Raw genomic sequence first — 27,304 nt, forward strand, 5'->3', positions numbered from 1 at the left:
GAGAGAGAGAGAGAGAATTTTTGAATATGACTAAGTTAATAAGTAGATCAGATCTCATTAACATTTTTATACAATTAAGAAAAGTAATTCAGGTTATATTAAAGTAAATTAGCATTTTAGTCTTGCATGACAATACCTGTTTTGCTTTATTTTGTAAATCCATCGCTTCTTGTTTTAGTTTCTCCTTTTCTTTTTCAAGGTCAGCAATTGCTTTGCGCAGGTCATCAGCTTCTTTGTTGCTATGCAACCTCTCCACTTCCAGTTTCTCAACAGCAATGAGTTTTTCTGAAGTTTGTTTTTCAGTATCCATCAAACAGGCTCTAATTTCTTCTGCCTGTTTCTTGAATTTATCAGCCTCCTCCTCTGCTTTTGTCTGGGCATTAGTTAACTGTGTTACCCTGAGTTTTAGCTTTTCAGCCTCAGCGGTTATTTCTTGCTGCTGCTTGCGTTCTGCTTCCAAAGACTTCTGGAAGCCCTCAGTCTCTTGCTCTAAACGTTGCTCCATCTCCTGTTTGGCCTCCAGAAGTTTTTGGGCCTCTTCTTGAGCCTGGTCTTTCTGTTTTTGGAGCTTTTCAGCTTCACCCTTCAGTTTTGTTGCTTCCTGAATGGCTAGCATTTTCTCTTTGAGCATCTTTTCAGCCAGTTCTCTCTGTTGGGCAAGGTCAGATTCTGCAATTTGTCTAAGTCTAGCAGCTTCTTGTGCATCAACACTTAGCCGTGCGGCCTCTTCAGCCAGCTTCTTCATGTTCTCAGCCTCTTCCTCAAGCAATTTCTTTGTGTTTTCTTCATCTTTTTTCATAAGCTGCTTATTTTCTTTCTCAATTTTTACCTTCAGTTTAACTAACTCTTCCATTTGACTCCTGACTTTGGAGAGTTCATCTTCTACCTGAACTTTCTGCTTGACTGCATCACACACCTCACCTTTCAATCGTTTCAGTTCTTCATCCAAAACAGTCTTTTGTTTGTCAGTCTCTTCGAGTTGAAGTTTTACCATTGCCAACTCTTGCTCAACCTGAGACTTCTGCTTCGAGGTAGTCTCAGCAAGCTGTTTCTGCTTGGCCATCTCCGCATCAGCCTGATCTTTTTGCTTTAGTGTAGTTTCTTCTGCTGCAGCACGTTTGGAGGCTTCTGATTCAGCTTCTTTTCTCATTTTTTCAGCATCTTCGTGGGCCTTGGCCTGTCTTGCTGCTTCGGCTTCAGCCGCTCGTTTCTGACGCTCAGCCTCATCTGCTTTTTGACGAAATAGACTAGCCTCTTGTTCCGCTTTCTCCTTGGCCTTTGCCGCATCTTCTGCCAATTTCTTGGCTTTCTCAAACTCCTCCTTTAGCTTAGCTTGAGCAAGGCTGTCCTCTTTTTGTTGAACAAGGACATCCTGAGCTTTGTGCTCAGCAGCAGAACACTTCTGTGCAGCCTCTTTAGCTAAAAGTATTTGTTTCTCAGCCTCCTTGTCAGCATCATCTTTTTGCTTTTTGGCCTCCTCCGCTTTTGTTCTGAGACGCTCTGCTTCTTGCTGAGCAACCTGACACTGCCTTGCTGCTTCTTCCTCCGCTGCTGCAATCTTTTTAACTTTTTCCTCTGCCTCCTTCCGCTTCTTTTCTTCTTCAAGAGCAAGTTTTCTAAATTTCTCTGCCTCTTCTTCTGCTTTGTCTTTAACCTTTTGAGTCTCTTCAGCAAGGCTCTTTAGTTTCTTCAGCTCAAGTTCAAGATCAAGCTTTCCTGCTGAGGCCTTTTCAAAGTTAAGTTTTAGAATGTGAATCTCCTCTTCCACCACTTTCTTTTGATTCAAAGTTTCTTCTATTATTTTTTTCTGTCTGTCTAACTCCACCTCAGAGGACTTTTTTACTTGTCCAATCTTTTCCTCAATATCTTGCTTATGTTGAGCAGCTTGGTCTTCAAGGACTTTCCTTTGATATGCTTCATCCTCAGCTCTTCTTCTAAGACGCTCATTTTCAGCCTCCTTCTCTTTCAAAGCAATTTCTGCCTCAGTTTTCAAACGAGTTGCTTCACTGATGGCAGCCAGCTTTTCTTTAAGGATCTTCTCAGCCTCTGCTCTCTGTCGGCCTGCCTCATCCTCTGCAACCTGCCTTTGTTTCTTTGCTTCTTCAGCAACTGACCTCAGTTTAGCTGCTTCCTCTGCAAGTTCCTTCAACTTGGCTGCTTCAGATTCAAGAAGCTGCTTGCTTTTTTCTGTACTCGACATAGACTCCTTTTCAGCTTTGGATTTCATTTGTATGAGAACTTCCATCTCCTTTCTGACTTTGGAAAGCTCTGCCTCTAACTGTTCCCTCTGTTTCACAGCTGTGTTCACTTCATTTTTGAGGCGCTGCAGTTCATCATCTAGCAGATTCCTCTGCTGCTCAGCATGATCAAAATCTATCCTCAAACGGACGAGCTCCTGTTCTGCTATGAGCTTCTGCTGGGCCGTTTCTTCAGCCTCTTTCCTTTGCTTCTCAAGTTCCTTCTCTGCAGTCTCCTTCTGTTTGAGAGCGACATCCTCAGCTTTCGCCCTTCTCTTTGCCTCTCGTTTTGCTTCTTCCTTCTGTTTCTCTGCCTCCTCCTGAGCGGCGCTCTTCTTAGCAGCCTCCTCCTCGGCCTGGAGCCTCAGACGGAGAGCTTCGTTGGCTTTCTGTCTCCACATCTCCAGTTCCTTCTCTGCTTGTTCTCTTGCCTTATCTGCTTCAGCCTGTTGCTTTTTAAGACGGTCTGCCTCCTCTTGTAGCTGAATAACATTGCCTTGCTCTTGTTTCAGTGACTCTTCCAGTTTTGTTGTTTTCTCAACAAATGTCTGACGCTTACTTTGAAGCTCTGTGGCAGCAGTTTTCTGTGCCACCTCCTCAACCACTTTGATCTGCTTCTCCTTTTCCATTTCAGCCTGCCTCATCCGCCTCTCAGCCTGTTCAGCCTGGTGCTTGAATTTCTCCAGATCCTCAATAGCCTTCTGTTTCTGCTTCGCAGCCTCCTTCTCTGCCTCTGATTTTTGTTTTAGCTCCTCCTCTGCCCTGCGTTTCTTCTGCGTCTCCTCATTGACTTGTTTCCTAAGCTTTTCTGCCTCTTCTTGCGCAGTCTTTCTAAGTCTATCAGCCTCTGCCGCTTTGTCCCTAAGCTGTTGAAGTTCAGATTCAGCAGTTGATTTCTGTTTCACTGTCGTCTCCAGTTGGAGTCGGATTATGCGGATCTCCTCCTCAATCTTGGCCCGACTCTGCACGGCCTCGTCCACCTGCTGGCTTTTCGCCTTAATCTCCTGTTCGGAGAGATTTCTGAGTTCATGTAGCTCCTGCTGGATGTTGTGCTTCTGCTTCTCTGCATCAACGGCAACCACCTGTCTTTTGCTGACTTCCTCTTTCATCTTTTTCTTCAGCTCCTCAGCCTCTTGCTCTGCTTTGGCGATGGCCTTGGCATGAGATTCTGCTAACTGTCGCTGCTTTTCTAACTCAGCCTGCATCTCAGCCAGTTTTCTCCTCTCTTCTTCCTTAAGTTTTTCTGTAGCTTTCTGTATTAGTGGAAGCGATAGTAGACAGGGTTAAGCATTTTAGGTTAGATTATTATCTGTAGCATATTAAAAATAGGCCACTTGTAGCTACACAAGTGAAAATACATGAAAAATTATTTTTGCTTCCTTAATAAGGAGTATATTAGGTGGTTACAAAAGACAATTAAAAATCACTTAATGTATGGACACAGAATAAGACACAGTCACTTCACAACACAATAAAAGAACTGGAAAACTCAATGACATCATGGTAATGATGTGTTACTCCTTTGGATGACTTCAAATAATTTAACATAACTATTAAGATGCATATTTAAAATTCTCTATTCTATAACTATGAATATTGACTAGTAGTGATGTAATCTGGGTAACCAGTGTAAGAACAGTCTATTTTACAATTTCTCACATTTGTGCATTTGCATTTTGAAATGTCATAGTGAAAAACAGCCAAACATTAGTATGCATAGAAATGCAAAAATATAAAAAACTGAAGTGCTTAAATATATTTCAGATTTCATTCCATTACCAAGCTTATGGAAAACTAGCCTAGTGTTGCAGCAAAGGAAGCACAGAACTCAAACTCATGAGAAGAACACAGAGTGAAAACAAATGCATCTGATGAATGTCACTGTAATAAAATGACTTTGCTCATCTGAATTAATCATATCTTGTATTTTCTTCAATACTGAATACACAGTATAAAATCATCTATGAGCTGAGTGTAACAAAATTGCTGAAAGTGTATGCCACATCTACTTGTTTAAAGAAAATTTTTTTAAATATGACAATGCATTGTGGCGGACAATTTACCTCCTTAGCGCCCAAACATGACAAACATTCATCATGATAAAGCACTGGCAAGCAGTATAGAGAAGCAAACAGAAATGCAAGTTAGAAAAGAAAGGGGGAGGGGGGGTTAAAAACTGTGCTTCTCAGGAAAAACAAATACAGAAGGGTGGCAATCAGCCTGAAGCATTCTCTGACTTAAAAAAAAAAAAGTCCAAGCAAAGAAAAATGAAAGGAAGATATGTGATTTCAGTTTACAGCAGTGGTATGCTTGAGAATGGAAATTTCAGGAAAAGAAAAGGGTGTGACACCATTCAGCATTCGATGGTGTCTGTTGGTGTACAATGCATGGCGTTTTAGACTGGTTCTCTGAGTTTGCTTCAGGCTGAGGGATATCTATACATCTCAGGCTTCTTTGCGTGACAGAGCTGCAGAAAATTCACCCCCACATAGTTGTACACACATAATGACGGACAGAAAGTGTTAGGGAAATGAGATGTGCTGCACCACTGGCATTTGGCATTAAATAATGTACTAGGTGAGCACCTTGTCTACTGTCTAGGATGTGTGTGTGTGTCTGTGTGTGTGTGTATAATATATATACATATATAAAACACACACACATACATATTGCCTCCTTTCACAAGGATTCATTTGAGACAATTATGTGAAATTAAAGCATTCTAATTGAAATTGTGTCTCTCATGATTTGCACATTAAACCTACTGAACGTGTTGAGGTTGAGTACAGTGGGAATAAGCTGTGGAGTATGTGGTACTCCTCCCTGCTTTTAGGCTTTGACACTTACCTCCTCGTCCTGTAGGCGGCGCTGTGCATCGATGATGAACTTAATATATTGGCTTGTAAGGGTCATCAGCTCACTGTAGCGTGTTCGAAGAGTGACATACTAGAAGATAATTCACAACATTTTTTAATACCAGCTAAAAATTTTAAATAATAAAAAATTCAAATCATATCATGCAATATCACACAGAATTTAAGAGAAGTAAATTAAAAAAATTTCTGGGATATAAATGCAGAAAATACCTCTTGGATAATGTTATCTGAGGCAGACTCCATTTTGGTTTTCTTTAGAGGTGAGGCGATTGGCTCCACCAAGGCCTTGTATGTGACCAGCTGAAGTTCATAATCCTGGAGCAGAACAGGGTAGGTGATGCTACTAAAATCCTAACATACTCATATCTGTGTGCAAAAGTGTTTCTGGCTTTTTTCTGACCTTTACTGCATCAATGTAGGCCTTGGCACATTTCTGACATTCATCCACCTTCTCTTTGTTCTTCTCAATCTCTTCAAGGAGTTTCTGCTCATAGTTCAGAATTCAATAATTATATAGAGTACGAGTCAGTCAGGAAAAAATATATAATTATAGACAGCATAAAAAAATAATGTCTTGATATTCAGGCCCTTGAAAAATAACTCAAGTAGCATGGCAGATCAACTGGCCAGGACGGACTTGTAGGCTCATGCTGCAGTACCTTCTCCTGGACCAGTTGCTCTCTAAGCGTGGCACTATCACCAATGGGCACAGCCTGGATCCTCTCCTGCCTCAGCTTAGCGTCGGCGGTCCAGCGGATGAGCCAGTCGTAGCTCTGCCGGTACGCGTGCATGTGCCTGCCCAACACGTCCAGCTCACAGAGACGCAGCTCCATCTGGGCGAGCACGGCCTGCCAGCGCTCCTTCAGCCCTGTCACCAGCTGCCTGTAGTGCTCCAGCTCACCATCCTGCTCACCGCGCACACGGGACAGACGGTCGCTCACCGTCGCTGCCTCGCCAAACTCCGCCTCCAGGCGGTCGAACACCGGCTGGTCACCCTCAACTGCTGAGCGCTGTTTCTGTTGATGGGGGGCAAATACAAGGTACATTGTTTTAAAGTCCTTACTGGAGATTTAAAATGATGTACACGCATGGGTGCTTGATAACAGGTGAACAAGGCCCATCATGTTCATACGTGATGCAACATGGGGTTGCAATGTACGTCAGGTCGCACCTTCAGCTGTGCCTGGTCAGCTTCCACCTCCTTCTCGTCAGAAGGCACTTTCTGAATGTCGCGCAGCTGGCTCTCGTACTTCCTGAGGACATCTTCTACAACTTGTGTGCTGCGGATCACTAGGTTGATGGTCTTCAGCCTAAATGGACAAAAATGATTTCCATTAATCCCACACACAGTACAAGTAATGATACTCCATGAGAGCCTAGATCCAGTCTCGATGAGAATCAGTCCAATGGACTGCTCAGTTTCTAGCACACCTGATACGGCTCACAAAGAGTTTAGTAATTATCTGATGTACTCTTACATGGGAGATAACGCAACACTGCACAGTGCAAAGCAGATTCAGAGCAACACCCTGATCTGAAGACTCTTACAATAATGTTTTACAGTAAATGTATATAAATAGTATTTGGGAAGAAAAGAGAATAAACCAGTTAAGAATTTCAATGAAAAAGACACCCCTTAAATACATACAATATGTGTGTGTGTGTGTGTGTGTGTGTGTGTGTGTGTGTGTGTGTGTGTGTGTGTGTGCGTGTGCGTGTGTGCGTGTAATTTATTTAAAATTCATATATTTAAATATATGAAATTTAAATAAATTACACACACACTTAAATATTGCTTAAATACTTAAATACTGCTTGTTTCTTTGTTGGATCCCAAGCTGATCCACAGCAAGTCATGTAGTAGAGGGACAGAAATTGAGGATGAGAAAACAGCATGCTACAGCAAGAGAGCCAGGACACATTCCCAAAACCTTTACTTACTTGTCCAGGTAGACAGAGGAGAGGCTGTAGACGTGCTCCATCTTCTTGCGGGTGACGTCCAGCTCGGTGCGCAGGACAGGGGCGGAGCTGGACTGCTGGGCGGAGGCCAGCGCTGCCTCGCTCTGCTTCCCCACTGTGTCCAGGTCTTTCTTGATGCCCTCCAGCTCAGCCTGCAGCTTCTGTTTGGAGAGAAGAGGTCCAAAGACATGGAACCATCAAGGGGAATTGCTGGAAGGATTCATTTCCATTTTGAGTAAGACAGAAGAGAATTCCATGATTAAGACATAATATGTATTTCCATATATAGGATATGATTGTTATTGTTGAACCTCTAATTTATATTTGTTTGTTTTTGGAATTGCAAATATTAAAATGTAAAATATATTGCAAATATTAAAATGTAAAATATATATATATATATATATATATATATATATATATATATATATATATATATATATATATATATATATCTCATAATGATGCAATTTTGTTGATGAACATATGAGGGAATGTTCAGAAATATTATCAGTGCTTAGTTAAACAATGCACAAAGCATGGTTTAATATTCTGTATGTAGCGATACAAAAGGTATACAAAAAACAAAACAAAAAGTGTGTTAAATGTAATGTATACATTCAATTAAGTCTTGAACAACTCTAATGATGCCTAATCAGAACTTATCCATGTCGGAACCAGAACCAATAACAACCCATAACAGGCCTAATTTTACATGCCGTTTGGACATTGAAAGGTCCTGCTCAGAATTCCTGTTCTGAACATCTGAGTCTGACATAAAGGATGTGTTTGAAAGGGGCTGGTCTGGAGATGCTTGGTGATGTGGTTAATCTCTCCAAAACCCCCAAAACTCCCCAAACCCCTGCAAACCCCCCTTTCCCTACACCCCCCCCCCCCAACTCCCCCAAACCCCTTCCCCTCTGGCCAGCCTACACGTGGTCCCAGTGTAGCCCACCTGATGCTCGCTGGTCCTCTTGGCGCAGACTTCCAGGGGCTCGGCATTCGCGGGCTGCCGCAGAGGGGTGACCATGCGACCCTCGCAGCCCTCCAGCCTCAGCCGGATGTCCTTTATCTGCGTGACATAACTCCTGCACACGGACTCGTCTTGCTCCCCTGTGTGGGCATGACAGAGCGTGTCAACACTGGCGCATGTATTAGAGAGAGAGAAAGAGAGAGAGAGAGAGAGAGAGGCAATCCTCGCCTCCATGCCTCCATTTATACAAAAAAAAGAGAAGAAGAGCATCATAGAGGACTGTGTCATAGAGGACGATCATTCAATCTGCCTTGAACGGTAGAAACTTATTGGTAGTTAGTGTCTCCGTTAATAAGGAACAGATTATTGTGCACACTGGTTTTTAACATTTATTCTTCAATGTATGAACACTTTTCACTTTGAAGGATGCATTTCAACAAGGTCCCAGATAAATAAAATTTCACAGTTATGAACTTTAAGGCTCGTGCATGAGAAAATGGAACAGGCTGTGGTGTGAATCCGGACATGAGTAAGAAGCATTCACATGCTGTGAATCAAATCACATGCTGTAGGATTCAAATCTCCACAGCAGATTTTCTGCATGTTCACTGTTAAGACACACAAAAGAGTGGATGAAAGAAAATGTACTGAAAGACTGGACAGAAGATGGTACGAAAAAAGGTGACGTGGACACCATGCCGAGCCTGATGACAAATGCAGTCAATTTTCAAATCTCTTGTCTTTACCGGTAGCCTTGTCTTTGGGTCTGAAGACAGGTTCTGCAATATGAATGGTACAGTTATCATCTAAAATGTGTTGTAATGGCTATAATCTGGGGATCATAACATAACTTAAATATCCATATTAAGTTCACAACAAGACAGATGTAAAAGTGAGCCCCTGCTTATAGCAGTATAATGTAGGATACTCACATATGGAAGGTCTTGGTTAAATAGAACGCAATTAAGACACCCAGTACAGGTCACAAGGCTTTTCTAAGCAACTTGGTTAAGTTTATTTGTAATACAGGACTGCTCCTGTGATGGACATGAATGACTTACTTACACTGTATACAACACCCTTGTAACAGCATTTAAAGGATTCTGAGAGGCCATGCGGATTGCAGTACAGTAGTATGGAGGCGCGGGGTGGGAGCGATCATGGGTATGGGTGGCACAGGGTGGAAGAGGTCACGAAGTGGGTGGGATGGGTGGTACCACAGAGGCTTGATCCCCTACGCACCTTGCTCCAAAGAGCGTAGCAGACCATCGTAGTGCTGCGCTGCCCTACTGTAAGCGCTCTCGGCCTGCATGCGGTCGTCCGCGCCGAACAGCTCCGAGTCCTGACTGTCGCACATGAAGGCCTGATAGTGCAGCTCCAGGTTCTTCAGCACCTGTCGGTACTCTTCCACCTTCAGCGTCTTGAACTGGGAAGGTGGAGCAAAGCAAGGGCAGGACGGTCAGGACAGTCAGGACAGGGCCCTGCCACAGGCATATGTGCCAGAATACTAAATGTGCACAAATAATTCTCCTTTTTTTATTTTAAAGGAGCAGACCTCTTGTACAGCGTGTCAATTCGATGTACCATCTTACTCCCCTTGGAGGTCATTGTTGGAAGGCTTCTTGCAACCATTATTCAAGGCAATCAGTATGTTACAAATGATTCCTATCAAATGTTGTTGGTGGGAACCATGGTTAGGTCAACTATAATTTCCTTAGTCAACTACAGTTGCCTTCCACATTACGCATAAATTAGAAATCATTATTGTCTTAATGTTAGAGAAAAAAACCCCTCTAAATTACTTCAAAAATTACTATTAAAATTACATCGGTAAAATTAAAATGGTTAAATTCACACATGGTTAAAGTTGCTGTGGTTCATTACAATTCCAAAAGTAGCCTGCCAAGATGAGGAGATTCCTGACTGGGGCTGTAGAATCATGAGGGCTAGGGAAGAGGGCTTGCACTGGCACGATACACATTTAAGTGTATGCAGTAAGCAAGAACATCAGGCTGAAAGAATGAAAGTATGATATCAATCAAAGCCTCCTACCATGATGATGTTCCAGGAACTGATGAACTGAATGTCTCTCATGAGGTACTGCCAGGACAGGAGGCTCTTCATATCCACGTGAAGCTTCTGCCAGAGGATCATCAACTTCTGCAGACCAGAGTCCAGTCTATGGAACAGCACAGAATAAAAGATAACAACTGAGCTGATGCTTTGCTTCTGAGAATGGAAACCCAGGCTTCAAAAATACAGCCTTGAGCCACCTTCTTCAAAGCTAAAGTACAAACAGTGAGACTAAGGTGCTTGGGTATTAATTTGTCACACCTAACCCAAACCTTTGATCATGGCTTTTCCTGACAGTTTGTTTGCTAGGTGTTAGGGAACAGCTGACAAAGCTAGTAGAGCAAGGGCAAACATAAATTCTGATGCACGAGAGCTGCCCCAAAGCCAAGGTGATTAAACATCTGGAACTCAAAGAAAGGAGCAGACTGTATTCTTTTACCCCGAGCTGCTGTCCACGGCCTCCTTGTTGATAGGTGGGATGCTGAAGCAGACGGATGGCACTGTTGCCTCTGCACTGCCGGAGCCTCGCACCTTCCACTTGAAGGGCTGAGAGTTGTTCAGCAGGATGCACTCATCCCCCCTGTGCACTGTGATCTAGATGAGACATGCGGACAAAACGAGAGGCCCTGGAGACTTAGCGAAGCCATGTTTGAGATGTTCTAGCCAAATATGCACCATATCACAGAGGTTAGGACTGATGCATTTGGCCTATTCAATAAATAAGTGGTATAGATATTACGTGTATAGTGATTGGGAGGGAAATGGTGTTTAAATCAATGAAATAATAAAAATAACAGGGATAAATGTATAGATTTTCAGAGTTCTGGCAAAACTGAGCTGAGAAATACAGCATCATTTAACAGCTGAATGCTTTCCTTGCTAGTGTGGATGTTCAATTACTTGCCATTTTTTTTCTACACATAGTGTCTATGATCCCCAAAAGTAGCTAAGTACGAGGTACTGGTCAAGTAGATCTAAGGCTGAGAACCAAAAAGCTGCCTGTACATTCTACAGCTTTTTTCAATTACAGCCTAGGGTCATTACCATCACTTGACAAAGCGCCTTCATCGTACCTCTATCTGTTTGAAGTCACACACCGCCTGAACGGGCAGCTTGCCTTTCACGGGAGTGGCAGGGTGTCTGGGTTTCAACTGGATGATATTCTTGGCCCTCCTGTTCAGGCCGTCCAGGTGAGTCTTGAACTCATTGAGTTGCTCCTTCTCATCCTGAGTGCCACGAGGACAGATGCATGCATGACATTAAGGACATCAACCAGCATCAAGGGACCATTGCTATGGAAGAGAACTATGGAAAATGGAAACTTGAAGAAAGCAGATAGTACCCACCACAGCATCTTGCAAGAGGTCTTCCAGACGTGTGACGGTGATGGAGCGGTCACACACATACTTCTTCTTCATCGACTCCTGCATCTTCCTTATCTTCTCCTCTGCCTCTTTTACATCTGCAAAGAACTGTTGGGCAGGAAACTTTGGTCAGTGGCCAGTTTTGCTTTGATGGGTATGGATGGCAAAGTCCAGCATAGAGGCCCTTTTGCGCTGCGGTAGTGGAGTGCGGGGAAATACCTGGAAGTAGGCGGTGTTCTCCTTCAGGTGGCTTTCGATGCAACAGCACAGCTGCAGCATCCAGCTCCACTGGGTCTGCATGGCAGCCATGAACGCCTGTGGAGAGCACAGGATGACGAGGTCAGACCCGAACAGAACGACAATGATGGAATGACGATGACAGAATGACATGATGGTAAGTTATTTACCTTTCAAAGTACTGTCAGTTGTCAACTGTCAAGCCAGTCAGTGCTATATGTGAAAGTAGCATGAAGCTACTTAAAAGATTTTAAGAGTATGACTATGGGCAGTCTTTGAAAGGGTTTTTGTTCATTTGTAGGCTGCAGACAATTATGAGACATCTACTGGGATTGTGGAGAAGGACTGAGTGCTAAGATAAGCTTTTTGGTAAGCTAAACACAAGCTTACCTTAGGCTTAGCTTAAGCCTTACTTACCACAAGCTAAACTAAGCTAAGCTAAGCTAAGCTAAGATAAAGGGGGGTTGGTGCCTTGCCTCCAGAGTGTTCCTGGCTGGGTGACCTTCTTTCAGCAATTTTTCACCAGTGGCTTGAACGCTGTTCACCTTCTTCTCCCTCTGCTCCAGCTCTCGCATCAGGCCCTGTCACATGACCAGCATTACACCACGCATCCAGTTCAGCTTATTGTCCCATTTCACTGCATCTGCGCTTACTCAGTACAGCCAGTACAACCACTGCCCCATTTCACTTAGGGTGAAAACGTAATAAAAGGATTCTGCAGCTGTAGAAATACTTCATGACACTGGAAGGGAGGGGACAGGCCCTACCGAGTAGTTGTCCTTCTTGGCTGTCATGTTGGTGTTACGGTCACTCCAGTCATAGTTCACTTCCTCTTCCTCTTTCTCGTTCAGCCACATCAGCTCTTTGGTGGCCGCCACAACGAACGCATGCAGCTGTGTGAGGTGGCGTAGACGGGCCTTCGAGGAGTTCTGCAACAGGAGGACAACAAGAAAAACAAGAAGAGAAGAGATGACAAGAAGGCAAACCTTATGGCAAAACTTTTTATGTTGGAACAGTTGCCATTAGTTTTGTAGTCAAAATGGTAATGCCCAAAAAAGATGAAGGTTGCTGTAAAACTGGCAGGGCTTGCAGATGAGAACCTACCAGCAGTTTTCCATACTGCAAGTCCAGCTTGCCCAGGTAGTCTCTGTATGCTCCTTTACTGGCAGGGGTTAACTGATTCTGAAGGGCAAACCAGAGAAAGACATTACTGAATATTATTGGAAGCTTGTAGTAACAAGGCCTGTCCATACTGCTGTTAGTCAGTATATTAAAACGTTAACAGATTATCCATACTGGCCTTCAAAGTTAAATAAAAATGTGGTTGAACGAAATGAATATTCAACACATCCTTTCAAATCACCTCATCTGCTCTCGCACGGTCAATCTTGGACTTGAAGTCCTCGATAGACTGATGTAGGCCGCGATGGCTGCCCAGGTGGGACTCAACGGCGGGCAGGTCGGCTCCCCAGTCTGCGGTGTCAATGCGCCTCTGGTTCTCCTCCACCCAGGCCAGCAAGTCCCGGACGTAACGGAGCGTGACTTCATCCAGCTCGGGCCGTGTGCGCTGTGGCGACTGCTGCAGGCCCTGTGCCACGGCCACCTGGGCCATGGACGGAGCCACGGTCATCGCCGTCACGCCCGACTTCACACGTAGGTTGTACTCACTGCGCAGGTTCACCAGGCGCTCATGGAGGCGGTACACCCTGGAGCGAAACACATTAGTACAAGGTAATACTGTCCTGAAAAGTTTATGCTGGAAAAATGTGTCTAGATAGAAACAAATTCAGGGAGCAATGTAGTAGAAAACTTGGAAGCCTGGAAGAAAATTCCAGAATAGTACAGAATGTTTGGGATGACTTGTAAAGCTGACAAAGATGATATAGGACATATTATTACTAAAGAAAGTCCACCAGAATTTTTTCTTCCATGGAAGCTATTGCAGGAGCTACACAAATGTCAAGGTAGCGTTAGCATACAGAAATGTTAGTCTTGGTTCTCAAAGTACATATTTATTATCACTAGTATAATATTAGTACAGTATGATAAAGTCACTTGACAATGCTGTGAGAAGAGCAAACATTGATATACACATCAACTAGCACTCAGAGCCAGGCCTATGAAAAACAGCTGCAAATTCACCAACCTCCTATACATCTGTTCTGCCTGAAGGTGGCGCCCATCCTTGAGCAACTGCACGTCGTTAAAAAGGATGCGTATCATGTTCTCGGCCTTGTCCAGGTCCGCCTCAGTCTCCGCCGCATGCTGCGTGGGCTTCCCGGTCCCCAGCAAGCGCACGTCCTGTCATTCACAAAGAATACCGTCAGTTTCCACTGACCCAACAGCGCCATCTGCAGGTGCTCTCGAGGGTCACAGCGAGTGGGTATGCTTTTCCACAGCAGGTGTCTCACCATCTGAAGCAGCGTCTCCACCTGGTTGAGCTGCTCCTCACACACGCCAGACTCCATCTGCACCTTCCCCACCACCCTCTGTAGCTTCTCCAGCCTGCACACGGCACACACACACACCATCACTGCCCATATCCACACATTTTGTCATAATGCTGCGGCAACCGCAAGTCTGCTGACCAAAACAAGGATCTCAAAACTCTATGTGGTACTTTATAAATAAGAACCTGACAATTGATGAAATTTAATAAAAAATGCTAATCAATAGATAATTAAATCCTAACAGTGGGTAAAGTCAGCCTTTTAATAAAGGCAAATATTTTCTTTCCATAATTTTTAATGTCAATTATAGAAGGCAATTTTATGTCATTTAAACACGGTTTCAACTATCTTTTTTTTTTTACAATGCTCTTTTTTCATTTTGGTGAAAGATCACAGAGTTTACAAGACAGAGAACACAGCCTGCATGCCTAACAACCACCAAAGCAAATAAACATCAGCTTAAAGACTCATGCCCTCTTCTGGCGAAGCAGGTATTCTAGTCTATGACTGTAGTTCAAAAAAGCCATGGCAAAGGACAACAGATCGAGACACTTCACAGTGTCGTGGTTGCTAAGTGTATCTCTCTCTCTCTCTCTCTTTTTCTCTCTCTGTGTGACCATTGCACTGGTTTCATGAGCAGAAGGAGCAGAGACTCTCAGTCTTGAGGCAAAGGGCCAGCCCTCCCGAAAAGTGCCGTCCTGTTTATTTCTGATTCTCCCTTCCATGACATCCTTATGCTGCATATATTCATTGTAAGATGGATTGCCTTATAATTATGCTACTGTTAAAAAAGAAAAGAAACAAACAAAATGTTTGACCTCTGCCCTGATTTTGTGAAATCTTTCTTCGAGTATAAAAGTGACATAATGAGCAACCAATAAAAAATGGTAAGGCCATACATTCTAAACGAAATCGAAGCTCGTCCGTGTTCAGAGATTTACGAAATACTTACAGCCTTGTGCTGAATATTCATTTCGTTCAACCACATTTTTATTTAACTTTGAAGGCCAGTATGGATAATCTATTAATGTTTTAATATACTGACTAACAGTACTCATAGTGTGTTTTGTGAATCAGTATTATTGTAATCTCAGATCAGTCAACAATGTCCCAAAGCTCAGTATTTATTCATAACAAACAGCGCCACAGCACAGCTGACATGCATTTCTTCTCTCCTATTCCGCGACTCGTCGCTTTATTCACGCTCGTATTTTTGTTAACATAGCCGCGTGCAATGCAATGGATCAGACGCAAACGTTTGACCTCCAGCTGGACGTGACCCAACGATGGGCTAAGAGTCAGCATGTACGGCGGCCTCACCGCTCGAACTCGGCGCGGAGCAGCCGCTCCCGCTCCAGTATGGCCCCGTGCAGGCGGCCCCACTCTTTCTCCACGTCGATGGGATGGTAGCTGGAGGGCACCTTGATCTGCCCTGCCTGCACTGCACTCTACGAAGGGGCAGGAGGCAAATTCAGACACACCAACAAACAGAATACACACAGAATACTCTAGAAATATTTCTTTGCTCTAAATATTTATGCTGTGTAAACACTCATATGCAATGCTCCTAAAATATATGGAGAATTTTGTATTGTGCTGAAGGAGTTATTTTGTGCATGGCTGGATATTTATTTTCTGCACAGAGCTGTTATATACAGACATTCGGTTCGGGTGAAATCCCATCCTATAAAGATAACTGATCTGGAATGACATGGCTTGCGAGTACCACAGTGGTGTATGTCATTTACCTCAAAGGCCTTGTAAATATGTTTGGAGCGGTTTTTGTCTGCCTCCTTTGCTGGCAGCTCTGTCTCCTTGAATTTGAGAAACTGGCGCCAAAGCACCTACGATGAAGAGACACAGTTTGCGGTCGCAGTGCCTCACGCCAGCTAGGTAGATTCTTACAGCAGTCTGCTGTATAATTTACTGGAACTTAGTGTTGTTAACTGTACCTACTGTCACTGTATAAAACAAAACTTGCACACAACATATGTTTTAAACATACATTGCATCTATATACCTACATACCTCTAGCCTCAAGTTTCTGCGTCATGGGCATGTTTGTATCCTGTACTGCAGTCTGAGAGACTGACCTCTATCTCCTCGTAGCTGGGGGGGAACTTCTTCTCCTCAAACACGATGATGTGGTGTCTGATCCACTGCAGAAGCATGGTGACCACCTCGTAGTACTCCTGCCAGCGAAGCTCCAGCTCCTGTCGCACAACCGCCAACAGCCCTTCACCACTTAGTTCAGGGTTCACTTCAGAAAGGGTAGCAGATGCCTGATGTCTGGCATTCTGCTTAACCTGAATAAACTAAGCCATGCTCGTGAAATCGTCACAGATCATCATTCCATGACTTGTTCTGCGTCATTCATGCATGCGAGTAAATATGGTTTCTTATTTTTTCGGGATGAAAAGCACGACTCACATTGGCCTGGACTCCATCCTGTGCATCGGGAACCCTTGGCATGACATCGTACAGGGAGGAGACGTATGTAATGATGGACTTCTCATCAGGGTGCGGCACGTCGACGTCTGCCCACAACAAGAAAGCAAGCGAAGCTCTTTACATTAATGAAGGGCTACAGCAGAAAGGAGCTGCAAAGTGATTGAAGACTTACAGGCAGTACAATCATTATTGCTGAATGCCTTCAAGGCAAATTTATAATTCTGAAAATCCAGCCATGACAGCTTATCAGAAGATCTGACAAGTGTGTTGGAATAAGGATTGTGCGCTTACAAAGGCTTACGAACAAATTACACTTTCATGCAAAAACAAAGGTAAGACTGACTTGCACAGACAAACATGACAAATTATTTGCCGCTTACAAATCTGATTTTTTTTCCTTATACCTACAGGCATAACACTGTACACTCTAGATGTATGACAGAAAAAACAACATTCCTGAGCCTCAGGTAGTGAAGAGGGATTTATTTTACCTTCTGGGTCAAGCAGACGGGTGACGCCCAGTTCTCTGTCTGCCACAGCGAAAGCCTGCTCCAGGTTCTCCAGGTTGGTCTGTCTGTACACCTTATTCATGTCAATGAGACTGGGCCTAGAGAAGAGAGGAGCAACAGGAAGCCAATTCAGAGCTTGCTTCTGCAGGAGACATATGTTTACATGAGCACAGTAACAAGCTGATGTAGCCATAAGAACTCAGGAGCTGCTTTCACCGTGCTGGAGCCGAATAGAGTCAAGACATTTCCAGATATCTTCTCTTGTATCGAGTCTGTCGTTTTTGAGAAGTCTAGTGACGTGATTCTGAAGGGGTTCTTTGGAATTTGGTCAAATGTGCTTTAATTACATAACTTGGCCTGAGGGAGGGTAGGTAATGCTGAAGAATAAAGCTTAAAGTAAGAGCAATGTGATCTCCGACAGGACAACCACCACCCAGTGAATAGATCAGAAATCAGTCACCACAGCAGGTTAAAAGAACATTTGCTTAAAACCTATTTGCTTAAGGATTTATACCCTACACCACATTTGCTCAACAGGTTTCTCCCGCTGGGCTGCCAAGAAAATAATTATGGACAAACCCTCAGGCACATACTGTGTACTACTTCAGTGAATATGAAATATCACTTCAATGCGATTGTGGTACATTAAAGATAATCCAACATCCAACATAAAGCTAAATTAAGTATACAACAACTGAGCTGAACTTTCCCTCTTCGAGAGATGATCAAAATATCGCCTCGTTACGCAAGTCAAACCCTCATCTCTACATGCAGCGCCCGTACACTTGAGTGCCTGTTTGGGTGTAGTAGTAGTACGCCTGAGTCCCGGGAGGCACCTCGGTATAATACGCCCTTCTGTAGAACAAGGTGTCACTGCTCATGGGGTCCCATAGCTCGACACCCCCGTTGTGGGGTATGCGGCCTGCATGGGCCCTTGGGCTTGGGAGCTCGGGGCCAGAGACGAGGGTGCCCCCCGGTGGCACATCCTCGCACAGCATGACCACACGATTGTCCAGGTCGCGGGCGGAGCCATGGACGTTGCTGGGTGCACTGCCACGTCCCTTCCGTGCGCGAAGCTTCCCTTTCAGGCTGAGCATCGGAGACAGAGAAATCCCAGAAAGCCCAATTGATCCAGGTGGCTGCCCTATGGGAAACTTTCTAATGCCTTCCCAATGCCTTTTCCATGACATGCATAAAAAGTGGGGAAAGTCTTTCCGAGGAAAACATTTCCATTCATGTGACGATAATCCGTGCTAATTCCAGCCATCCTTCCAGATCTAAAAATTATATTCCATGTGATGAAGAATCAATTGTAAATTACAAGCGAACAAATGCCATACGCCAGGTTTTTTGTTGTTGTTTTAATTACACGTAAAAGAAAACAAAGTGGTGGTTGGTGTTGTTGCTTTCACTGTCTGATGGGTAATTCGTCTCTGCAGACAGAGGCATACCTGCTCCGTGCAGGCACACGCAGAGCTTTAAAAGCACAGCCTCTGGGAACACTCGGCTACGCCCCCCCATTTAGGTCTCAGATTTCCACATTTATCTTTAATCCCTCACTCTCACTTTCATGTTATAATATGATATCATAGCAAGCATGTGTGTGCATGTGAGAAAGAGAGAGACTGCATCTAAAAACTATGCAGAGAGAAGCTTTTATAGGTCAGTAATAGTTGTGGCACCATATATCTTGCGCAAATGTACAATTATGAGGAATGAGAATAAATCATGAAGACCACATAAGAAACAGAAGGGCTCTGAGGACGTGTTGTTGGCATTAGCCCAGGATCAGCAGTGGGGAAAGGTCCCAATGAATGAATGATGAGTCGCTGTTAAACCGAGCATATTCCGTCAGAATAATTTAAGCACGGAAGTATTAGATCCATTCAGAGGATAAGATGGTCCTTTGAAACCAAATCATTCTTGATCTTACAGCTAGGCATTTAAAGGCTGATGAAAATGAAGCGTTTGCCATGTCTCTGAAACAGAGACATATACGAAACATGGCCTACAAATACAGAGGGTGGAAATGAGGCAGGAGGAAAAGATTCTGCTACATATCCTGAAAACCAGTAACCCCACCCACCCTTACTGAACACTACCTTGGGAGTTCTCTTCAGTCACATGTGCAGTGCACACGTGGCTTCGTGCAGTCCTCACCTGTGTTTGTGGATGATGGCGTTGAACAGTTTGCCGTCTCTCCAGCTGGTGGTGAAGTTATCGCAGCGCATGCCGGGGTAGCCCTCCACCATGCGCTGAGACCAGAGCAACAGCTTCTCCTTGGCTGTCATGTCATCTGACTGACCATTAACCTGGATGTCTGAAATCTGGGGGGTGAAGATCTGGTTTTATGGGACTTGTAGTGCAGAGTAAGTCAAAGTCAGGGGATACTCTGATGGTATTAATTGTTCTTATGGCATGCATCACAATAATGTGTTTATTTTTCTTTTAGGATAGAATAAGAAAGATGTCAGATAACATTCAGATGAATTACATTTGGGATGTTCAAACAGAGTGGAATGATGTAAAATTGATGTACTATTGATGAACTGCACTATTATGTTCTGAACAGTCCATTAGGTTGCACAAAATGTCATCACTCTTCTTAAAATTAAAAAGTAGAGACCATAATAACACCCTGAGATACTTGCAAAGATATGTTGCTAAGATACATTGGTGGGTAAATATGGCAGCTGGGGTGATCATGCGATTCTTACAAAAATATGTCTTATGATCATGGGTTTGGTAATCTTCTGAGTTTTGGGTTGCTTTATGGTTGTGGTGTGTGTGTGTGTGTGTGTGTGTGTGTCTACAGTGATTCATCATCAGGAACCCCCTTTGGCGTAATCACTTCTCGTGGACTAAAGCTGAAACCACATATTTATCTTTTATAAGTGCATCCCTGTGTGCTGCTGGGGAACTTGGCCGGACTCAAGTGGTGAGCCACTGATTTGCACGCACGCATGGTGAGTCAGGCATCACGGAAACACCCTCTACCCTCTCACTTCAGCTTTATGGGAAGCCAAAGAGCTGTGCCAGCTTCCCTCCACTGCGAACAGAAAGCTCCGGTTCAACCGTTTTGCACAATGCATGTGTCCAAAGAGGAAGACATGGTTTTGTTTGAGAACACAGATCACAGAAGTGTCATTAGAAGCTCTAATTAGTTCCACAGTGCTCTGTGGTTACTGGTGTAGTACCGTGTCCCTGACATCAAACATCTACCATCAGATGCAATTCAAGAAACACTTCCAGCTTCTGCAGAAAGGGGTTCACTAACAAAGTGGCATGATGGTTCCAGGTGCAGTTGGTCAGTTTCAGAGCTACAAAGCAGCCATGCCCCTCCATTTGGGGCTAAGGACAAGAAAGGATTGAAGAGAAAGCATGAAAAAAAAGCAAAAGTAAATGAATGAGTATGAAAGCAATGAAGAAATTGGCAGTCTGGTGAGTCATGAAAACAGCCATGCCAAGGTGCCCTCTGCCACTTCCTTATGGGAGACACTGAGTCATTGAGGTGGATGGACACAGTCCCAGACCACAATCCCAGACAAGCCTATTTTAACTTTAAAGGAATCCGCTTCTGTTCTCATTTTCCATCTATAAAATAATGGACTAAAAAAAACAAGGGTGTTCAAGTTTCTCCATTTTAAAAATGGATCACTTTTGCAGAGGTCTGAAGAAAATAAAACGTTTTGGCTCAATAGACCTGCCACAGAGCACTAAATGAAAGAGGCTTTCATTGTCAGTTTGAACTGTTTAGTCTGAAATGGGCTGGAGAAACGAGAAGGATCGCGTGCAGAACTGGTAAAGCTGGGTGTGGACTTGGGTTCATAGGTGGAAGTAAAACATTAAATGGTTTCAGAATACAAACACTGATTGTACTGTGGAGGGTGATGCAGACGTTGAGGCTAATTCAATTATTTTAAAACTGCTGTTCCAGTAGCTCATCTAGATTCTGTAAAGGATTCTAGTTGCTTGCTACACAGCAAAAATCCAAGAACCTGCTTCAAACAATGAGCCCCTTGAATTGCACACAATCATATGGAAAAAAGGGGGGAAAACCCTTTGCATTTGATTGCGCCGGAACACACACCATCGGTTGAGAGGTGGCCACATGGCAACATGGTGTGGGGCTGAAACAAAACTAGCAAAGTGAATGAATTTGCTGCAGACAGGCTTGACTGGCTCATACCTGGAAGTGAAGGATGATGGTCCAGATCAGCCCAAGGGTTAGCTTGGGGTTTCCGTCCGCTATGTCATCATTCCGGATATTCACCAGCTTCACCTGCCACGAGGGATGGAACGTGCTGTCATGAGGAGAATGTGTGCGATCGTGGGTGTGATGCCCAACACGCCAATGCGAGCGAGAGGGCTGAAGGCAGGGGCGTCACAGGGTGCCATACCTGTCTGTGTTTGAGGAAGTCTAGGGCGATCTGCACGTTCTGTAGCTTGTGGAAGCGCATGCGACCCTTCTCCCGGGGCTGGGGGGGGGCACAAACACAGCAAGGGCACAGCAGGGGTCACTGGGAGGCGTTTAGGAGAGCTAAAGCTAAATCCTCTGAACAGGCAAATCCAGCTAAGTGCTAAACCAGGTCAGTATGTTTACACTGGGCAAACTGTACCTTATACTTTAACAATGTAAAACTGACAAAGTAAGAAGAACATTTAAAAACAGCGAATACTCCAGACAGTTCACATTACCTGAAAACTTGTCTTACTTCAAAGAAACAGTACCCTTTGTAATTCGACCTACTAGTCAATCCATGATATTAAAAAAATAAAATAAAATTATATATATATATATATATATATATATATATATATATATATATATATATATATATATATATCACCTGTAAGCATAGTGCTCAATTACATTAACTTTAGTCATCTAATGTACATCTCTAACTCTAAGGAGTTGTATTGCCACATTGAATGCTATGCACAAGATGACATCTGGTGAAATTGTGGAGGGAAATGCAGGATTCTATCCAGGCCATGCACTGGAATGTCAATCAGTTTAACAAACATTTGACCAATCAAAACCAGAGATGATAGAAGCCAGTCTTAGTGACTTGCAGTGTATGATGTCACTCAAAGGTAAATGATCCCATGTCTGAAAATATTAGACATGAAGCAATGCATAAAAATGAATGGTGAAAGAGAGGAATTTGATTTCTGTTAAATGCTATAAATATTCAGCAAGTTTTGCAGTTCATAATTAAATATTATACAAAATACCAGTAAAGCAAAACAGAAAAAAACTTAGTATCTATATCTGCCAAAGTTCATCTATGCATTATTATTCAATCATTACAAGTTGAAAAGTTGACCTCAAAGCAATACTATCTAAAGTTGGTCCAAACTTGTCCCAAATTAAACAATCATAAAACAAGATCATTTAAATATCTTCAAACTCTGACAACTGCCACACCTCAGACTAAGGTTTACCCAGAGGTAACCATAAACTCTCTCTCTCCCTTTCTTTTTTTTGGGTGTGGGAGGAGGGGACATTGTTAACAAGACATAAGGCAAAGGAAGTGACATCATGCACAACCAAGGTCACCTGTGATTGACACATGCCACACCCCCTTGAGGAGGTGAGAAGTTTCTAGACCCACTCACCAACCGCGAGTTCCTGACAACGTCACGCTCCCTCGGCTACCACAGCAAGAGCATCACAAGAAAAGAGGCAAAGGTAAAGGGGGGTCAAGGTCAGGGCAGAGGTCAGCAAATAGGAAGTAGACAAACTGAAAGGTCAGCGGGGGTCAAAACCAGTGCAGAAAGTTGAAACAGAGGCAGAATAGGTGAGATTAACATGTTAGAGGAGGCGCAGCGCTAAAGAAAACCGGGGAAAGTAGTAGGTCTGATCGGTACAAAAAAGAAAACTGTGGTCATGTGCCATTAAATGCAGGTTAAAGAAGGTAAATGATGTTTACACATTAACTAAAAAGCAGCCATTGCAAGTCAGGGAGGGACCGGGGTCACAGGAGAAGGCGGGACAGAAGCAGAAGGCAGTTGTGGCAGTGGTAGGGTGGCCTCAGGATGCCGACTTATGCCGGCTTAGTTTGAGATCTTGCATCTCAGAATGGTTGCTTCCAGGATTGTTCCAGGTCAGAGCTCCAGAACTCACCAGTGTTTCCCCAGACAGCACCTCCAACAGGGAGATGAGATTGTGGCCATCTCGCAGATCCTCGTACAGGTCCGTGATGTGCCTCTGAGCCTGGGAGCGAACGAGTAAATAAACAGACAAAAACAAACAAATAAGAGAACGGGTACACCGGATTCAACGGCGCCAGAAGTTTTGCCCTTATGGCGACCATTTCAGACTCAAAAATTATCTTTGTGTATTTTCTAATTTGTTTTCCTCCATCCCTCAAACCTTAACATGTGAATTCTTTAAAGAAGAATCTAAGGTTGTGTATGAAAGGTCACATGGTTCTCTCAAACATTCTATAAGCCTGCAAGACTCTTTCTGAATAACAATCACACACTGATCTTTTGGATTAACAATCACACACTCTTCATGAAGAACAGACAATAGAGGTCTATTCATACCTCAATTGCCCATGAATGTGTCACCAATGAAGGAGGCAATTTTGAAAACCATTGGTCAGCAGACTGCTAGTTCAAGGAATCAAGGCAAAACCAGGAATCAAGGCAAAACCACAGCAAAACAAAAACAACCACAGCATATCAAATTGAACACGCACACACTTCACTGAGGCTACTAACAGCTAGCACTGGTTGAGAGCCAACTGTGCATTATCCAAGCATGTTAATAACTATGATTAGCATTTACCTTCTGGTGTTGGAAAGCTCACAACCAAAATGAACAAAGCAACTGAAAAACGTTTCCTATCAAAGTTTCTGCTCAGTGCTAAAGGCTACCTGCAGAGGAAAGGACGGATCGACACACAATGCACGACACTGGAGGAAATGCCTTTGTTTGCGATTGCATGTTTTGTGTCACCCAAGTGCAATTTTGCATCATTTAGTACTTTCCTAAGTTAGATCAGGTGACACCCAATTTTGTATTTTCATGAACGAAAACAGTCGACCACCTGTTTTGACTGCAGAGAGGCTTGAGCAGGGTTTGCGAGAGCAGGGGTGTAGTGGTGGGTAGTGGTGAGGAGATCTTTGGGGTGGGGCGTGTGGAGTGGTGAGGGGATCATCAAGGTAGGGGGGTGGGGAGTGGTGAGGGGGTTTAAGAGCCACAGGAGAACACAAGGGGGAGACGTGTGAACTTTAAACACCCGTGAGGGTGAAAGAAATCCATGCGAGAGAGGTTCAGTTGGCACTCTGCAAACCTCCCCTCAGGACGCTCGACCTACCTCAGCCCTCCAGTGCTGACAGAGACGGACGGGGAAAGGGGGGAGAGACGAAATAATGGAAAGACGGAGACAAAAGGGGAAAAAAAGACAGACACAGATGAGATCGAACATCACAGTTTAAAAGTGTGGGAGGGAAATCTGGCCAAACAGATGTGGTAATTAACTACTGAGTGAACAAAGGGCATTTCGGGATGAATTGCACCCACTCCGTAACCTAATGTCCAAAAGACAGAATAACTAAGTGGTTCATATGGGCATTTGATGGTTGTCATAGTAACGATAATATAGGTAATACATGTTATTTGGCCCACCCACTGCAAATTAACATAATTTATATGTAGGTGATCTTGAAAACAAGAAAGCAAAATTTGAAAGGAAAAACAAATCTAAAACAAATGGAACCAATGCACATTCTCATTTGCCTTTGTATTCTGATGCCTAAAGTGCATCCATGATAGAAACTGAAACACAAGCTATAAGTTTACTACTGGTTCATTTCCATTTTGTTTTGTCATTTGCATTTTGTCAGATATGTGGTCTGTTGCTATGGAAAAGAAACGCCAAAGTAAACATTACATCTTGATTTAGTTTTGACACTTAGTATTATAAGAAGAAATTGCAAAGCCCAGTTGAAGACTTAATTTTCTTTTCTATATTAGCCTTTTCATTTCCGTTGAAATACCGTGAAGATGAAAGTGATATTTTTCTGACTGGATTTCCCTTCCCTATTGAAGCTTGATAAGGAAGAATGATTGGAACTGGAGAAGGAGGAAACAGGTATAATATGATTACCACAATGCCCTGATTATGAGGAAAATATCTCCTAACACCATAGCCCTACCATAATACTGTTGTATATGCTATACCATGTTAAAACACACCATGGTAAACACACAAGTCATTTGCACTGTCACAGAAATCAGAAGCTGTGATACTCTGGTACTTTGAAAACAAGCTTTTTTTTCTTACTCCAGTCTCACTCTGAAATCTGTCTACACTGTCTGTGTCTAATTGGCTACCGGTTCACTTTGTCCTGACTGAGGGTAGCCATAGGACACTGAGGGTCCTCTGTGGTTCAACATGTTGTGTAAACTGCAAACTGTGTACCCCTCAAGGAAGAACACAAGACTAAAGATAAGTACAATTTATTTTTTAAAGTCAAAATGATGTTTGCAACATTGTTTTGTGTGTAGTACAGATACCACACGATCCACACATTTCTCTTTTTTATACCTACAGAATATCTACAGAAGATGAAAGGAAAATGCCACATATATATTTGGAAGAGAATTTGAACGGGAAAACAAAGGGCAGAAACATCTCATCGCAACAGCGGAGGAAACCACTGAAAGATGACATCTGTCGGATGTGCACTGAAAAGGGAAACGGAAACTTAACAGTGAATCCTTGGCATGCATTAACATTCTCTTTATTCACCAAGACGGTTCCTCCCTGTGATGAGGGCAGGGCCAGGTGAGAGCACCATGTCGCTGAGTGTTCAGTTATTAGAAATGGTTTTTACGTTTTTGGTGAAAATTATCTGAATGTCGTAATTCATTTGATTATTCAGCAGTTTACTGTCGTGTAAAACAAAGAATCTATACGTTGTTGGATCATTTTGATCCCTTCAAGAATTTCTTAATCATGTATCTAAAATAAACAAACAAAAGTAAATAAATTTGCAGATTGAATAATCTAGATTAGAACATATATCACAAAGGAAACATTAGCTAAATCATTAGATTAATTAGTTAATAATTATATTGATATATTAATATGGATGAATGCTTTTCACTTGTTAAGGTATGTGACTGTATACTACGTACTCCATTAATATAAAGTCAGCCCGTCTTAGTCAGTGCTATCTGAGTTTAGCAGGGAAATGAACGTGTCCTGCAACTGCAGGGCTGACCCGGTCTCCCTCCTGTGGGCCCACCAGCAGTTAACCACCTGTGGAGCAGCTGCCAAAGACCAGAACCTATTCTGCTCCTTGGGGGAACAAACGGCTCACCAGATGGGGATGACTCACCCTCTCCAATATATGCACATAGCAGCACACACATACCAGCATGCAACCACAGACACACGCGCACGGGCACACGCATGTACATGCACATACCCATGCATACACGTGCACGCACGCACGCACGCACACACGCACACACACACACACACAAATGGCATCTTTCAGCAACATGAGGTACAAAGCTCCAAACACGGGGTGAGTGATGCCTTTTTTATGATCAGGAAATTCCAAGTTAGTGGCACTTAACAAGTGTTTTACATTGGCCTAAGACAACGAAAAAAACTTTAAAAACCCAGCAGGACAGTTCCACTACACCAAAGCCTGAATAAATACCCGAATTGATTTATCCAGTACACCATGTATTTTCCAATATCAGAACACTTTGGCAGACAGTTTAATGGCCATGGTATATGTACTTGTGCTATTGTTTGCGTATTTATAAATGTACATTAACATACCGCTTACTATATTGCTCAACCACAAACTATACTTTAGATAACTATGCTATTGACCTGGAATGCCAATGATATGACAGCTATAAACTTTGCAGGGCTAGACTTGCCAGATGCCCTCAACTCTGAACGCCTCCTTTTAAATACAGTAGAGATTCACTCATAACTGTGGTAGGAATGTGGTGTATCCCTACACAACTGCAAAGACTAGCAAACGCTGCCTTGTTTCTGAGTCAGCCGGGCTGGCGATATAATAATACCTTCATAAGATGCTTGTTCACCCATTTTGTGAAGGTCTTTTTCTGCACTCGGTCGCGCTCATCTGTAACAGAGAAATGAAGGGGGGAAAAAGGGTAGAGCCATTAG

General features: G+C 43.3%; 1 protein-coding gene across 15 annotated transcripts in view; it reads right to left on the reverse strand.

Annotated features, from left to right (window-relative positions):
* Window positions 1–27,304, reverse strand: part of pleca (plectin a) — an 87,661-nt gene that overhangs the window by 7,072 nt on the left and 53,285 nt on the right. For 5 of the 15 annotated variants that reach the window (XM_035525712.1, XM_027019547.2, XM_027019548.2 and 2 more), the window contains 34 exons: window positions 27,199–27,260; window positions 24,461–24,475; window positions 23,685–23,750; window positions 23,260–23,349; window positions 22,752–22,787; window positions 21,530–21,607; window positions 21,319–21,411; window positions 19,290–19,456; window positions 17,112–17,227; window positions 16,600–16,706; window positions 16,263–16,382; window positions 15,918–16,013; window positions 15,490–15,617; window positions 14,131–14,224; window positions 13,866–14,020; window positions 13,083–13,425; window positions 12,824–12,901; window positions 12,487–12,648; window positions 12,196–12,300; window positions 11,702–11,797; window positions 11,465–11,590; window positions 11,192–11,344; window positions 10,558–10,712; window positions 10,098–10,224; window positions 9,288–9,471; window positions 8,792–8,824; window positions 8,028–8,185; window positions 7,055–7,233; window positions 6,285–6,423; window positions 5,773–6,129; window positions 5,514–5,597; window positions 5,324–5,428; window positions 5,085–5,183; window positions 137–3,490 (listed from right to left, as the gene is read on the reverse strand). In XM_035525712.1, coding sequence (XP_035381605.1) covers window positions 137–3,490; window positions 5,085–5,183; window positions 5,324–5,428; window positions 5,514–5,597; window positions 5,773–6,129; window positions 6,285–6,423; window positions 7,055–7,233; window positions 8,028–8,185; window positions 8,792–8,824; window positions 9,288–9,471; window positions 10,098–10,224; window positions 10,558–10,712; window positions 11,192–11,344; window positions 11,465–11,590; window positions 11,702–11,797; window positions 12,196–12,300; window positions 12,487–12,648; window positions 12,824–12,901; window positions 13,083–13,425; window positions 13,866–14,020; window positions 14,131–14,224; window positions 15,490–15,617; window positions 15,918–16,013; window positions 16,263–16,382; window positions 16,600–16,706; window positions 17,112–17,227; window positions 19,290–19,456; window positions 21,319–21,411; window positions 21,530–21,607; window positions 22,752–22,787; window positions 23,260–23,349; window positions 23,685–23,750; window positions 24,461–24,475; window positions 27,199–27,260 — 7,460 coding nt within the window. The remainder of the gene's footprint in view (window positions 1–136; window positions 3,491–5,084; window positions 5,184–5,323; window positions 5,429–5,513; window positions 5,598–5,772; window positions 6,130–6,284; window positions 6,424–7,054; window positions 7,234–8,027; window positions 8,186–8,791; window positions 8,825–9,287; window positions 9,472–10,097; window positions 10,225–10,557; window positions 10,713–11,191; window positions 11,345–11,464; window positions 11,591–11,701; window positions 11,798–12,195; window positions 12,301–12,486; window positions 12,649–12,823; window positions 12,902–13,082; window positions 13,426–13,865; window positions 14,021–14,130; window positions 14,225–15,489; window positions 15,618–15,917; window positions 16,014–16,262; window positions 16,383–16,599; window positions 16,707–17,111; window positions 17,228–19,289; window positions 19,457–21,318; window positions 21,412–21,529; window positions 21,608–22,751; window positions 22,788–23,259; window positions 23,350–23,684; window positions 23,751–24,460; window positions 24,476–27,198; window positions 27,261–27,304) is intronic. The other 10 variants (XM_027019551.2, XM_027019554.2, XM_027019556.2 and 7 more) reach the window with 4 other exon arrangements.

The sequence above is a fragment of the Electrophorus electricus genome, chromosome 4 (assembly GCF_013358815.1).
Source record: "Electrophorus electricus isolate fEleEle1 chromosome 4, fEleEle1.pri, whole genome shotgun sequence".
Classification (NCBI taxonomy): Eukaryota; Metazoa; Chordata; class Actinopteri; order Gymnotiformes; family Gymnotidae; genus Electrophorus; species Electrophorus electricus.